Source organism: Rhamphochromis sp. 'chilingali' (assembly GCF_963969265.1).
Source record: "Rhamphochromis sp. 'chilingali' genome assembly, chromosome: 15".
Classification (NCBI taxonomy): Eukaryota; Metazoa; Chordata; class Actinopteri; order Cichliformes; family Cichlidae; genus Rhamphochromis; species Rhamphochromis sp. 'chilingali'.
In genome coordinates this window covers 18,151,781-18,168,162 of record NC_137942.1, presented here as the reverse complement: position 1 = coordinate 18,168,162, position 16,382 = coordinate 18,151,781, and the positions used below count along the sequence as shown (strand labels likewise).

The 16,382-nt window shown below is 44.5% G+C and overlaps 1 protein-coding gene across 1 annotated transcript; it reads right to left on the bottom strand.

Annotated features, from left to right (window-relative positions):
* Window positions 1–7,889: 7,889 nt before the first annotated feature.
* LOC308411008 (GTPase IMAP family member 8-like) lies at window positions 7,890–15,709 on the bottom strand (the record flags this gene model as incomplete). Its single annotated transcript, XM_080904695.1, has 6 exons — window positions 7,890–8,383; window positions 8,475–9,135; window positions 9,241–9,362; window positions 9,437–10,150; window positions 14,507–15,229; window positions 15,679–15,709. 6 exons carry the CDS (start codon window positions 15,707–15,709, stop codon window positions 8,199–8,201), a joined length of 2,436 nt encoding a protein of 811 aa, XP_080760821.1. The 3' UTR covers window positions 7,890–8,198.
* Window positions 15,710–16,382: the final 673 nt, after the last annotated feature.

The following is a 16,382-nucleotide window of genomic DNA, read 5'->3' as shown; positions in this document are numbered from 1 at the left end:
GGGACATTTGATAAACAGGAAATTTGAAGCTTACATGTAATGTGTTTATTTTTTAAATAAGATATTGGTTGTGTATGATGTGAAGTTCAGCTTTTTATATATTGTGATATACCCAGCAAAACAAAACAAAGTGTGTACTTAGTTTTTGTTATTCAGATGTTCCATGACAATACTCAACAGTTTAGTGCAGGATAAACATGTTAGATTGTCACTGTGATGAATCTACAATAATGCACTGTGTTGGTGCACAGTTGCTTTGGTGTTCATGTCACAGTTAGGTTACATAAAATGTAGCAGAGATTATTTTAATTTAATTAATTTAAATCCACAAAAAGCAGTAAACCTCAGAGCAACAACAGAACATTGAAGTGACAGAAATGTTCGTGAGCTGTGATTCTTTACCCACTACAACGATTATTTTGACTTGCTTTACTTTGAGAAAATTTCGTAACCTGTACCCACAAAACATTGGACATCAGATACATGGCCATCGGTCCATGACCAATTCTGGGCATCGATATGACGTTCAACACTTGACCTTCATGTCTGTGACAGGTGCAGGGAATTTACATGATTAATAAATGTAATATTTCTTTATTTACAAAAATTAACATTGTTTTTAAATGGGTCTGTTCTGTCACCATGTAACCGTATTCTGTTTAAATAGATTTTCCCTGAGAAAGTTACTCTTTAGTGCCCCCTTTTGGCATGACCTGGTGTAACGTGCTCAAATCCGTCTCTGTTCTATGATGTCATCAGAAAGCGCATGTTATTGTTTGGGGAAAGGACTTCTCCCGTTCTCCCGTCCGCTGCTGTAGTGGCATTTGTCTCCCTTAAGACGGTCTTTAAGGGCATTGTCGGTATGTAATTCTGTTCCATCTTTACTAATGAACAATCTACTTGAAGAAATGTGATTGCAGTGTTTGCTTAATAGAAACGTTTGTAAAGAGGGAATTAGCTAACGCTTTCGGCTAAACAAGTCATTGTACTGTTATTGTGTATTTCTCCTCATCTATGGTTTCTAAGAGCATTTCATGTCATGTTGTTTCTCAGTTTTACCCTACTTCAACTGGCCTAAGTAAAGGGAGTGAAGTCAAACCCTCTTGTCTGCGTGGTCATTTTGAAGAGGAGTTTAGTCTGAATGTCGACTCTAGCAAGGCGTTAGAGGCAGAGGACATTACAGTAAAACGACAGCCTCTCAAAGACCAGTCTCGTGGGGAACTGGACAGCAATTAGAGCTATCCTCCGGAAACAGCTCAGATGTAGGAAGAAATCCAATCGACAGCAACATGTCGCAGAGAACCAGCGCATCAATGAAAACCAGATCTAATATATCTGGCTCCTCCAGGCATACCAGGAGCTCAGCTGCAAGTAAGGCAGCCGCTGCACAAGCACGTGCAGAAGCTGAGGCGGCTAAGGCTGAAGCAGCATTTGTGGATAAAGAGAACGATCTGAAGCTGCAGCAAGCGGAACTGGAAGCTTCTATGCAGCTTCGAAAAATACGTCTTGAAGCGTCATTAGATAAAGTACGCATGGAAAAAAGGGCTGCAGCTGCAGAAGCAAAAGCAGAAGTTTTGGAGGCTGCAGCGATCCAAGATGATGGCGAGGGTCTTAGTGAGATAGATGTTCCTGCTGACGACCCAGTAACGCGCACAAGAGAATATGTGAAGGGTGCCTCACACGGCAGCCAAACCACGCCCATTCTAGAAACCTCCAATGATAACACGGAGACGAAACTCCTTCAGCATTCACCGACCATAGACTCCTACTCCAAGATCTTTACGCCAGGATCTGATGTACATTTTCGACCAAGCCTCAAGCCAGTTGCGACACCACACATCCAAACCCAAACCACACCCATAATAGCAAATCTAAAGGATCATTTCCCAGGCAAAGCTGATCAAAGTGAGACCTACACCCCTAAACAAGAACCAACGGTCAATTATGCACGACAGCCTCTGGACAGCGGCTACACCGGCGCGGCGTATATCACAACCCTAGACAACTCCGGTCACCCACATGAGACCACATGCCGGGAAAGGGGCCCACTGTACACTCCACTAGAAATGGAGCAGAACATGTCAGACCTTGTTAGATTTATGGCTCGACGTGAACTGGTGACTACAGGGCTCCTTCACTTCAACGACCGTCCCGAATGCTACAGAGCCTGGAAAGCATCGTTTATGAATGCCATCAGAGGTCTCAACCTCTCACCAAGTGAACAGCTTGACCTCCTCGTGAAATGGCTAGGTAAGGACTCAGCTGAACATGCCAGACGAATACGATCCGTGTATGCGAACCAACCAGCTAACGGACTCAGAGCTATGTGGGACAGGCTTAATGAGTGCTACGGTGCACCAGAGGTCATCGAGGGTGCCTTTTTGAAAAGATTAGACAACTTTCCCAAGATTCCAAACAGAGATGGTCGTAAACTAAGAGAGCTGGGAGACTTGCTGTCGGAGATACAGGCTGCCAAAGAAGATGGTGACTTGCTTGGGCTTAGTTATCTGGATACCCCTCGTGGTGTTACCCCTGTCGTCCAGAAGCTGCCATTTTATCTCCAGGAAAAATGGCTTTCTTTAGGCTTTAAGTACAAAGAAGATCGCAGGGCTCCCTATCCCCCATTCGGTTTCTTTGTAGACTTTGTGTGTCGGGAAGCACGGATGCGCAACGACCCTGGCCTCACACAGACAGCATACAGTAGTGAGTTATTAGGCAGTAAGCAATCGTCTAAAGCCGAAGGTCACAAAGCTGTGGCAGTTTTTAAAACGAGGGTCTCGCCGGATCCTCGGCCCCTTTTCAACGGTACAAGGACTGCATCGTTTCGCACCCAATCTGGAAGCGAGTCATCCACTAGAGATGATCCAGCAGAGTGCTGCCCGCTACACAACAAACCCCACCCCTTACCCAGGTGTCGCGGGTTTAGAGAGAAGCCAATGGAAGAAAGGAAAGCACTCTTAAAAAGGTACGGAATATGTTACAGGTGCTGCAGAGCCACACATTTGGCAAGGAATTGTGAAGACGACATCTCCTGCTCAGAGTGTGGAAGCAAGAGCCACATTGCAGCCCTCCACCCTGGATCTGCCCCATGGTCCACCAACACAGCACATTCTGCACCAGATCAGGGCGGGGAGGGAAATTCCAACCTGAATGAAGGTGATGTTTCCACAGCATGTACTGAGGTCTGCGGAAATTATCCCGCAGGGCGTTCCTGCTCAAAAATATGTCTGACCAGGGTGTACCCAACCGACTGCCCTGAAGCTGCAGTTACGGTATACACAATATTAGATGATCAGAGCAACAGATCACTTGCACGTACCGAGTTTTTCGACCTATTCAACATTGCAGGGCCTCCTTCACCATACACTTTGAAGACATGTGCCGGAACACAAGAGACAGAAGGCAGACAAGCACGTGGCTTTGTGATCGAACCCATTAACGGGAGTGTCACACTCTCTTTGCCGTCACTGATTGAATGCAACGAGATCCCAAATAACCGCGCAGAAATACCAACACCAGAGGTAGCATTAAACCACAGTCATTTGAAGGCCCTTGCAAAACACATTCCAAAGCTGGACTCCCAAGCTTCCATCCTGCTCTTGCTAGGCAGAGATATCATCAGAGTTCATAAGGTCAGAAGACAAGTGAATGGCCCACAAAACGCACCCTATGCCCAGAAGTTGGATCTGGGTTGGGTTATTGTAGGAGATGTGTGCATTGGAGATGTCCACAGACCTACGGTTATCAGCTCTTGCTACACTAACGTACTGAAAAATGGACGTCCTTCTCTCTTTCAGCCATGCCCAAACGATTACTATGTAAAAGAGAAGTATAGTAGTGATAGCTCCCCCTCATTTCCCCTAACATGCAAACATCTCCCTGCTAGTGAGAAATGGGCCACCTTAGACTGTAATGTGTTCCAGACAACAAAGGACGACGACAAAGAAGCTCCTTCAACAGAGGACGGACAGTTCATCCACATCATGGAGCAAGAGGTCTATAAGGACCAAGAAAACAGGTGGGTGGCTCCCCTGCCTTTCAGATCTCTACGACCAAAGCTCCCTCATAACCACGAGCAAGCACTTGAACGTCTCAAATCTCTACAGCGGTCCTTCAGAAGGAAGCCTAAAATGAAGGAAGAGTTTGTCTCGTTCATGGCAAAGATCTTTCAGAATGGGCACGCTGAAGAAGCCCCACCTCTGAAGCCTAATGAGGAGCATTGGTACCTACCTTGTTTTGGGGTTTACCATCCCAAGAAGCCCTCCCAAATAAGAGTCGTCTTCGACTCCAGTGCCCAGCACAAAGGTTTGTCTCTGAACCAAGTACTCCTAACGGGACCAGACCTCAACAACACCCTGGTAGGAGTCCTCCTTCGGTTTCGGAAAGAACAGATCGCCTTCACTGTGGACGTGCAACAGATGTTTCATTGTTTCAAGGTGCGTCCTGAAGACCGGAACTTCCTCAGGTTCCTCTGGTTTAAAGAGAACAACCCAGAGAAAGAGATTATGGAGTTCCGTATGAACGTGCACGTCTTTGGAAATAGTCCTTCGCCGGCTGTGGCTATCTACTGTCTTAGACGTGCAGCACAGGAAGGCCGGAAGGAGTATGGGGAGGACGTAGAACAGTTTGTCACTCGTGACTTTTACGTAGATGACGGGTTAAAGTCCTTGCCCACAACAGACGCAGCTATCGACCTGCTCAAAAGAACTCAAAAAATGCTGGCTCGCTCTAACCTTAGGCTGCATAAGCTGGCTTCGAACAGCAAGGAGGTCATGAAGGCCTTTCCCAGTGAAGATCATGCCACAGACCTGAAAGATTTGGACCTTACTGCTGACACTCTACCAATGCAGCGTAGCCTTGGGCTGTACTGGGACTTGGATTCAGACTGTTTTACTTACCGCGTCCAGGACGAGAGAAAGGCATTCACTCAACGAGGAGTTCTCTCAACGGTGAACAGCCTGTACGATCCTCTAGGATTCGTCTCCCCCGTGACAATTCAAGGGAAACTGCTGCTTCGAGAACTGGCCTCACAATCTTCAGATTGGGACACCCCATTACCAGCAGAAAAGGAAAAGGTGTGGGAAAGTTGGAGAGATTCTCTGCAGGAGTTAAGACATCTGAGGATCCCCCGACCATACTCAAACATGTCACCATCTACTGTCAAGTTAACAGAACTCTGTGTCTTCTCAGATGCCTCAGAGAAAGCAGTAGCTGCCGTTGCCTACTTGAAGACTGTGGATGCAGATGGGGGATGCTGCACTAGATTGGTTGCAAGTAAAGCCAAACTGGCCCCACGTCCAGAGCATACTATACCTCGGTTGGAGCTTTGTGCAGCAGTCATGGCAGTAACTCTGTCTGAGGTCATCACCTCCGAAATAGACATTGTATTTGACGCAGTCACCTACTACACAGACAGTAAGGTGGTGCTCGGATATATCTACAATGAGAAGAGAAGGTTTTATGTATACGTGAGCAACCGAGTCCAGAGGATCAGACGAAGCACTACGCCACAGCAGTGGCGATATGTCTGCTCAGAAGACAACCCCGCAGACATCGCCTCACGGTCTATCACAGCAGACCACCTTGAGAACACAATATGGTTCTCTGGACCGGCATTCTTGTCTCGACTTGAAGGGGCGTCACCGGTGGTACAGAGGTTTGACCTTTTGGAACCAGATCAAGACAGTGAAATCAGGCCTCAAGTCACAACACTGTCGGTCACTGTCCTCAAACATCTCGGCTCTGGGCGGTTCAATCGCTTCTCATGCTGGGGTTCCCTCATAAGGGCTCTTGGTACCCTTATTCACATTGTTCAGAGCTTCAAAAAAGGAACGGAGTGTGTCGCTCAGAAATGTGAGGGTTGGCACCAGTGCAGCACACCCCCAACCAGGGATATTCTTGAACAGAGTAAGCTAGTCATTATCAAAGCAGTTCAACAAGAGGTCTATAGGAAAGAACTGGAGTGTCTTGCATCAAACGCCAACATTCCCAAGAGCAGCCCACTCGTTGCCCTGGATCCTTTCATTGACTCAGACGGGCTGTTAAGGATCGGGGGTCGCCTCATTGAGGCAAAAATAGGATTCCACGAGAAACGGCCACTGGTCCTGCCTGGACGGCATCACGTAACCACTCTCATAGTGCGTCACCTTCATGAGCAGGTACGTCACCAAGGACGTCTTTTCACTGAAGGGGCTGTCCGAGCTGCAGGTTACTGGATCGTTGGTGGCAGGAGATGCATTAATAGACTCGTTTTCGAGTGTGTCACTTGTCGAAGGCTGAGAGGGAGGTGTGAAGTCCAAAAGATGGCAGACTTGCCACCTGACAGGCTCAGCATGGAACCACCCTTTAGCAACGTCGGCATTGATGTGTTCGGGCCCTGGTCTGTATCAGCCCGTCGCACGAGAGGAGGCCACGCCGAAAGTAAGAGGTGGGCTGTCCTCTTTACCTGTCTGTGTGTCAGAGCTATACACATTGAGGTAATTGAGTCATTGGATGCCTCCAGTTTCATAAACTCATTCAGAAGGTTTATGGCGATTCGAGGACCTTTGAAAAGCATACGCTCCGACCAGGGTACTAATTTCACCAGAGCTTGCAAGGATATGGGGATTCCCTCGAATCTTGATGGGAAACACATGGAGAGGTTTCTGTCAGAACACGGATGTACGTGGACCTTCAACACACCACATTCCTCTCATATGGGAGGAGCGTGGGAAAGGATGATCGGCATCACACGTCGTATCCTGGACTCGATGCTTCTTCAGATGGGCTCCTCCAAACTCACGCATGAGGTACTCACAACATTCATGGCTGAGGTCTCGGCCATAGTGAACAGTCGACCATTGGTGCCCGTGTCAAATGATCCTACAGATCCTTTTATTCTTACACCGGCTTCATTGCTTACTCAGAAAGTAGGTCCATGCCCAGTACCAGAAGGAGATTTTGGACATAAAGACCTATTGAAGCAACAGTGGCGCAGGGTCCAAAGCTTGTCTAACACATTTTGGGACAGGTGGCGGAAACAGTATCTGTCAACACTACAGTGTCGAACAAAGTGGACTTCTGACCGGCCAAACCTTAAGCAAGGAAGTGTGGTGCTTCTTAAGGACAGTCAGTGTAGCAGGAACGACTGGCCCTTAGGTATCATCGTCGATGTGTATCCCAGTAAAGACGGAAGGGTGCGCAAAGTGCAAGTGAAGGTCATTAAGAAAGAGGGACCAAAGCTTTACGTCCGACCCGTGAATGAGATGATCTTGCTCATTCCTCCAGATGACTGAAATGTGTTTGACCTTGTCATATTAATAGGTGAAACCTGCTGAGTTTCAGACGGGGAGTGTTCTGTCACCATGTAACCGTATTCTGTTTAAATAGATTTTCCCTGAGAAAGTTACTCTTTAGTGCCCCCTTTTGGCATGACCTGGTGTAACGTGCTCAAATCCGTCTCTGTTCTATGATGTCATCAGAAAGCGCATGTTATTGTTTGGGGAAAGGACTTCTCCCGTTCTCCCGTCCGCTGCTGTAGTGGCATTTGTCTCCCTTAAGACGGTCTTTAAGGGCATTGTCGGTATGTAATTCTGTTCCATCTTTACTAATGAACAATCTACTTGAAGAAATGTGATTGCAGTGTTTGCTTAATAGAAACGTTTGTAAAGAGGGAATTAGCTAACGCTTTCGGCTAAACAAGTCATTGTACTGTTATTGTGTATTTCTCCTCATCTATGGTTTCTAAGAGCATTTCATGTCATGTTGTTTCTCAGTTTTACCCTACTTCAACTGGCCTAAGTAAAGGGAGTGAAGTCAAACCCTCTTGTCTGCGTGGTCATTTTGAAGAGGAGTTTAGTCTGAATGTCGACTCTAGCAAGGCGTTAGAGGCAGAGGACATTACAGGGTCAATTCCCCATTTTATTGTGAAAAATGACAAGAGTAAGAGAACAAAAATGTAAATATAGAAGTTAGCAGGACTTTATTTTTTCATAAAAATACAGTGTGCCAACCCAAGTGGCTGGGCATGCACTATTAAATCCAAAAAACAATATTTAATATTTATCTTAATTGCCCCTTGGGGATAAATAAAGTCTCTCTGATTCTGATATTGGAAAAAAAGATCAGATTATCATGTGTTACTGTTTTTAACAAGAATGTGTGAATTCAAATTATTATGATTATTTTCAAATTATTTAATGTTTCACAGAACTTGATGGTTAATCGTTTTCATCAGGCAGAGGACTTTCATCCACATGACTGGCTGAGGCGCTCATGCTGCCAATCCCCGAGGTGACATCAGAGTTTCCAGCTCTGGTCTTCAGCCATTCAGACACTTTGGCACGTGCTCTTTGATTCCAAAGTTCTGACATGTTCCCGAACTCGGAGGGAACGTCTCCGCACACTGAAACAGAAATTGAATGCTATTTGATATCATACCCACAAGTAAAAATATAAAACAAATTCAGAGTTTTCTCTAATTAATATCAACTCACTGCTTGGAATGAAAACTCCATCCAAGCTGGCTCCTCGCTTGACAAATGGTTGTTTTGGTTCTTCTGGTTCATTTACAACAGCTCTCAACATTCGGTCTATCAGCTCTTGCTCCCTCCTGTTCCACTCTTCTTCTGTCAGCACAGGCTGTTTTTTCCCTTGTTTGCTTTCAGCAGTGAAGCATTGTTCCTTGTTCCGTGTGATCAAATCAATTATTTTTTGGAAGAGCAGTTTGACAGGAAAATGATAACCCAAACCATGGCAGTTGAGGACATGGTATCTGTACCCACACTTTTCCACCAGCCACTGGAGGCTTTTTCCCTCTCCTGCAATGTGCTCCTCAATGAGTCTGTCATTCAGCCAGTCTCCCCAGGTGAACAACACCATGCAATGTCTCCACACTCTCTCTCCAAAGGGCATCAAAAGCTCAACCAGTGCTTTGTGGTCTTCCTCTGTGAATGCTTTGGAAATGGGAACAACCAAGAGAAAAACATGAGGGCCTGGAGCGCACATGGAGATGCTGCGCAGAACTTCTTCTTTTAGCCAGACAGGAGCCGTCGTGTCTGCAGGCCAGCCTGGAGTCTCAACGACTGCAACATTTATTCCACCTAAATTTCCTTCATGCTTTACACACTTTTCTGTTCTTCTCCGGTCCTCGAATTCCTGCACAATTTTTTTTTAATTTAACAATTGTTACAGATCTGATAAATTAAATTAAATCTTATCCTTTCTATATCACATTTCAATTCAGGCAGCATATTGGGTTACCTTTTTCAACAAACTTCTCTCAAATATTGTTTTGAAAAAGATTTTGTTTCCTGCCATACTCTTCCCAGATTCCTCTCTGCCAAGCAGTACAATCCTCAGGTCAGTGATTGTCAGCCTCTCTCCTGTAAAACAGTAAAGTTTAAACTGAAAGAGTGACTAAAATAATGCCATAACTATTTGATGATTTTTTGATTACCTTCAAATAACTTTCCCAGTATTCTTGATTGTCTTTCAGTGGTCTTTCTGATCCTTCTAGCTAATTTTCCTTCTGCCTCTTTTCTGGCCTCCAGCTGTGCTTCACGATCCGGATCAACTTCATAATGTGAGTTTTCATTTCCTGCCCACATCTCTTCAATCTTCTCCAGGAGATCTTGTACCTGCATCTCATCATTATCCTTCATGTTGTCCAGGACGTGGTACCTGTTCCCACACTGCTTCATCAGCCACTGCAGACCTTCCTCACTCTCTATATGTTCTTCCACAGTCTTCACTCCCAGCCAATCACCTCTAGTGAACAGAACAATGGTGTGCTTCCAGACATCATCCCTAAACAGACTCATGTGCTCCTGGACTGCTCTATGATAGGATGTATTAAATGCAGATGCCAGGCCTACCACGAGGAGCACTGCGTGGGGTCCTGGAGTGCACATGTACACACTGTTCTCTATTTCATGTTTATCTGTCTCAGAGGTGTCCTGAAGGGTGTGGTTGTAGAACCAGCCAGGAGAATCCACCACTGCGAGTGTCCTTTCTCCCAGAATGCCGTGATTAATTTCACTGGACATCGTTGTTCTTCTGTGATGAACAGCAAAAGCCTTTTTCCTCAGAATGGTGTTTCCAGCTGAGCTCTTAGCTGACCACTGAGCACCAACCATCACTAGTCTTAAATGTGCTGGTGGGGTTTTACCACCTGCAGAAGCAAAACTAATCAAGAATCAGGCATATAGTTTTAATGCATTCAAATCATGATATATATATATATATATATATATATATACACATACACATACATCACCAAAACCAACCAGCTGATCTACACCATGGCAGCAGTGATATCACTAGGATATTTTGGATAAAACCTGGGGCCCGTTCTTCGTACGTCGCTTACTACATCCAAGATCAAATGACACATCCAAGATCAAATCATCACGCTAACCGTGAGCTCACTAATCCGGTTCTCCGAACACACCTGCTGTTGACGATTAGTACAGCTGGATGAAGTAATGTGAGATCACTGGGTGTCGTAAAAGGGGCTACGCATCGATAGTAGAAACATTGATCGGCAACCCTCTGATTGGTCGGTGAAAATGTCGAAGGAGCGCGCTCGGTATTTTTCGGCAGCGGAGCAAGAACTCCTGAGTGAGGGATTTCAGGAGTTTCAGAGTTTAATCAGTTGTAGCCACAGCTGCCCTGGGGCAGACTGACAGAAGCCAGGCTGCCATATCGCGCCATCGGCCCCTGTGGCCAACACCAGTAGGCGGTAGGGTAGATTTATTATATCACACTATATTATCCAATATTATATTACATTATATTATATTATGTTATATTATATCCCCTTTCACATTAGATCCACAACAGGACCCACAAGAACATGGGAACAAGTAAAAGTGAAATATAAGAATATTCTACAGAATGGTAATATTTATCTCTTATATTGCTTTTAGTCTCTTGAAAAGAGACCCTGAAATAATCTGTTTGTTTGTTCATAACAGCAACCAAGAAAAGGGCAGAGCAACAACAGGTGGTGGTCCTGCACCCCCTCGTCAACAAGTTGGTTAAGTAAATAATACCCTCACGGGAAGATCGATATCTCTCTATGAGCACACTGTCGCGCTGAGCTAAAGGATCCTGTCTATCCCGCAATATACGCTGAATTCTGAAAACTCTCCTTATCAATCTTGCACCTTCCGCAATGGGTTGCTCGCGTAAACGGACAGGACATGGCTGCGACAGGCTTCCCAAATCCACCTTCGCTTTTATAGCCGTGGTCTCCCATCTTGATTACACAAAGTAATTTGCAATTACTACTCCCGAGCAGGTTTACGCTTACGGCTCTGTTGCTATGGCAGCAAGTCCCGGATGAGCTTCGGGGAACCGAACGATCCAAGATCACGCGAAATCGTCAACAATCAAATCCAGCTAACCTACTTAGCGAGGTATGAAGAACGGGCCCCTGACCAGCAACAAAGAAGCAGTGGGACTAGGCGCCAAGATCAAGGCAGCAGGAAGGGAAGGCCAACTATCAGAGCTGCAAAAAGGAGTTATGAAGAAAGGGATGTCTAAGAAGTACCTGACTTCATGCCTAAGGCCTTGGAAACTGCCAAGCAATGACTCATAGTCTTGGCCAGTGACTTGAAGAGGTATACCAGAGGGATATAAACCAGTTGTACTCCACTGAACCATCCAAGTTGTACTCTCAGTAGCAGGGGAACAATATTGGAACAGCAGCTCCACCGAGGCTGGAGAGCAATACTAGAAGAAAATCTTGGAGAAGGACACAACACATAACAGCTATTAAGATTTATATAATACCCCGGGAAATTAAGGATAAGGATAAGAAAAGTGACTGCCGCTGCTCTCCTGTGCCTAGCGGAACCTCGAGTGGAGCAGCGAGGAAGCGACCGATGACGTGGTCGGCCAGGCTCCCACTGGTGGAATCGGCAGATTCTTCACAGCCAGGAAGTGTGGCGGAGCCTGATCAGGAACTTTGGGACTTAGCTCAGGGACTGAGCATCATCATATTTTTAGTATGCTGAGGTTTATTTTTATTTTTTTCTCTCTCTCCTAATCAGGGTATTTTTAGTGTTGTAAATAAAGTGTATTTATCTTTTGACTATTTTAACCGGGTAATACGTTTTCTGTTTCTGTGATCACCCCCTGCTGCTCTTCCAATTATTGAAGGGGTTCCCTTCTACACTTGTGACATAAGCACTAGAAATCTCAAACCAAGGAGAACAGGAGAGCTAGAAGTACAAAAAATGCAACCCAAAACACAACTGCCATAAAATGTGATAATATCAAAATAAAAGTACAAAAACTCAAAACACTGGGGCACCGACCGAGGACCATGACACATTGCCGTATACATGGATCTTGGAATGCCTACAATTGTCCAAGATTAAAAGGACCCTCAGAGCCTTCATCAGAAATTCAATGGGGATGTGGGGAACAACACTAGAGGCCAACTTCAAGCCAACTGCACAAGTTTCCACAAGGAGATGCTCTGTCCCCATTCGTCATAGTCCTGAATCCTCTCAGTTAAATAGCTGACAAGACTTGCTACACATACCGAATGGAGCAATTATTAGCCACCTCCTCTACGTGGATGACATCAAGCTGTATGCCAAGAGTGAACGAGACATAGATATACTGATCCATACCACTAGGATCTACAGCAATGACATCGGAATGTCATTCGGACTGGAGAAGTCTAGTCAGATGGTAACAAAGAGAAGAAAAATAGTCAGAAAAATAGTCAGAGCAGCATTACAGACCTTAAGGATAGCTACAAGTGCCCGGGAATTCCAATGATAAATAGGAATCATGAAAGCTGCAACCACCAAATACCTAGTGAGAGTAAGGCAAGTCCTGAGGAGTCAGCTGAATGGAAAGAATACGATCTGGGCAATAGCTACCAACAAGATCTGGTACCTACGCTGTCCCAGTGATTAGATATCCAATTGGGATAATAAGCTGGCCAAATAAAAAGATAAAAACTATTGACAACAAGACTTGGAAGCTCCTTACTATGCATGGAGGATTTCACCCAAAATCCAGCACTGTGTGCTAAGCAGAAGGAAGGAGGCCAAGAACTAGTGAGAGCAACAAAGTCAGATGTTTTCTCCAAGTTCAAAAGACCCAAGTAGACATGAGCAAACTGAAAGAAACTCCGTCCCGGGTCTGGTCCGTGGATCGGGTTTCCCCGAGGCGTGGGCGTCTATAAGCAGAGTTTTGTCTTTACCCTATAAGATTCAAAATTATTCTTAAGTAACACTCAGCAATATATTCTCAAGTAGCACTCAGATATGCCGTCAGCGGGTTAGTTACGACGTCGGGAGCAGTTAGGAGAACAAAATGATACAGAGACTGTTCAGGTTGCTTTCCCAAAATCAACTCAAAGTTTTATTCTTTTGTGCAGCGGTATTTATAGGCAGAAAGTTCGTGTGTCAACAAGTTTCAAGTTAAAACCATATAAGGAAGGTCCCCCAGCTCTGAAAGAGGCCTTCTACAATCGTATCTCAACATACCTTTGACAGGTCCGTTAAACACTAGACAGTTAGAATCCTTTGTTCTACAAGATGCACCCTCAAGGCCTATAAATCTTATACAGAGGTCTCCTACATCCGTGAGTTCTGACACAACCCAGATGGTCTTCACATAAACATCTTCTGCAAGGGAGTGATAAGTAAAAGAGTGATTTGTTGGTGTTTTCCCTCCAACCTTAGTATCTACTTTCACACCATAAAATCTTGAGTTGACAAAGCAAGAGAAAATGACGGTTAACATAAAGAGCCTTGTTCAGTCACAGAATCTTCTGTCTAATATCATCAAAAAAAGTACCCAGTACATGCTCCCATAATACTAAAATATCTAACACAAACTGCCATGGAAGTTTCAATGGAACTGAAACTGGAACCTATGGATCGGACCTTATCTCTATAGGGATTCTGTTTTTAAGTTACAAAGTAGCGACAGACCATGAGTCCCTACATTCAGAAGGCAAATATCTCTAATGAATATCTAAATGTAACTGTAACTAGTAACTGGTATCCATTGCCTTGTCTCATGTGGTGGTACATGAAATATCTTGTATGTGTGTGTGAATAAAGTGAGAAATATGTCTCATTTTCTTCTGTAATTTACTTTAGAGATTTATTAGTCTTTAATTCAATTTTATTAAGGGGCGATCGTGGCTCAAGAGTTGGGAGTTCGCCTTGTAATCGGAAGGTTGCCGGTTCGAGCCCCAGCTTGGACAGTCTCGGTCGTTGTGTCCTTGGGCAAGACACTTCACCTGTTGCCTACTGGTGGTGGTCAGAGGGCCTGGTGGCGCCAGTGTCCGGCAGCCTCGCCTCTGTCAGTGCGCCCCAGGGTGGCTGTGGCTACAATGTAGCTTACCATCACCAGTGTGTGAATGTGTGTGTGAATGGGTGGATGACTGGATATGTAAAGTGCTTTGGGGTCCTTAGGGACTAGAAAAGCGCTATATAAATACAGGCCATTTACCATTTATTGTGATTTTTTTTTCAGGACCTCTTTGACTCACCTTCAATTAGTGCTCTGAGTTTCCTTCTGTGTGTCTGCACCTCATCAAACCTCTTAGATGCTCTGTCACTTATTGCTTTCATTTCCTCCCTCATAGCGTTTCCATGAGCACGATCAATGGGATAGTGACGGCCTCCATTTGCAGCAACCATTACGTCGATTTTCTCAAAAAGCTTTTCAACTTGACTGCTGTCCTCCCTGTTACTCATACAGAGGACATGTTTTCTGTTTCCACATTGCTCAAGAATCCACTGCATTTCTGACCACTCACTGATTTTGAAGTTGATATTTTTTTTTTCCCATGGATCTTCAGCAGTGAACAGTACGATGGTGTGATTCAACACATCCTTGTGGAAAAGTTTCAGGTGCTCGTTTAAAGATGATATGAAGATCTGGGGCAAAAAAAAGCTATGATGAAATACCAGAAGAAATGCGTGAGGTCCTGGGGGACACAGATGGATGCTGTTCTGGATTTCTATCTGATCCAGCTTTGGGGTGTTTTCTAGTGGATAGTGCCACCACCAGCCTGGAGTATCCACCACAGTGACCCGTCTGCCATGAACCTCCTGCTGCCCCGCCACACTCTGGGCAGTTCTTCTGCTGGTGTCAAAAACATTTTGACCCAGTATGATGTTACCGCTCAGACTCTTATTACTGGGCTCTCCTGTTAATTCTCTGCCACCTATCAGCACGATCCTCAACTCTGGAGAGTCGTGACTGGGCCCTGCAACACAGATGCAGCACTGTTTACAAACTGTAAAACTAGAAAAGTGTCTTCATACAGAATTTATGGACACGTTTGTGTAACTGCAAGTACTAGTAAATAAAACTGTGAAAACAATGTGAGTAGATAGCAGTGGTATGTTTGCTTAGCTTGTTGTCCATCAGTTTAAAAGCCAAGATGACAGAGGTGTGAAATAAAATGATGTTTTATACACACAGAATAATCTGTAAATGATATCTCTGTTAAGCACTGAGTACTCTACTGAACACTGTGGAATCTAAGCACAATCAGACATGCGACACTGAAAGTCACTTCCCTGTATGCAAAGACACGGCCAGTAACAACTGAGTCTGATTAAAAATGTGCTTCCTTGTTATGTTAACAAATAAATCAAAACAGTCTTATATTCCATTTCTATATACAGGTTTCATGAACAGAATAATATTTACCAGAGCTGGGAACAGCACGCTCATCAGCCATTGTTTAACTAAAGTGAAACAAAGAACAGGAAAGGCAGAACTCAAAGAACCAGTTTTGATCATCTACAAGCTGTTTTCTTAAAGGAGAAATACCAAATATTTACTTTAGAAATGTGGTGATATTCTTTTTAAAATCACTTCAGGCAAACAGTGCTGCGAAGAAGTATTTGTCCCTTCCTGATTTCTTGGTTTTTGTTTTTGTTTTTTTCCATATTTGTTAAATGTTTCAGATGGTAAAATAAATGTTGATATTAGACTAAAGTAACCTGATTAAATACAACAGTGATTATTTAATTTATTAAGGTAAGAAAGTTGTCCAATCCTACCTGGTCCTGTGCGACAAAGTGAGAGCTTAGTTCAGTTTCACTAACCACACCCAGGCCTTATTACTGCCAGACTTGCTGAATCATGAAATCACCAAAAGGAAGAAAAACTGTCTGATAAAGTGAAGTAGGCTAAAAGCTCTCAAACAGCACCACATAATAACACAGTCTAAGGAAACAGCTGAGAAATAAAGCCATTGACATCTCTCAGTCTGGAAAGACAAATGGAGAAGATTTGGAGCATAAAAGATGTCATAAGAGAACCAGAACAACATTTAAAGAACCGCAGGCCTCACTCACCTCAGTCAATATCAAAGTTCATGATTCAACAATAAGAAAAAGACTGTGAAA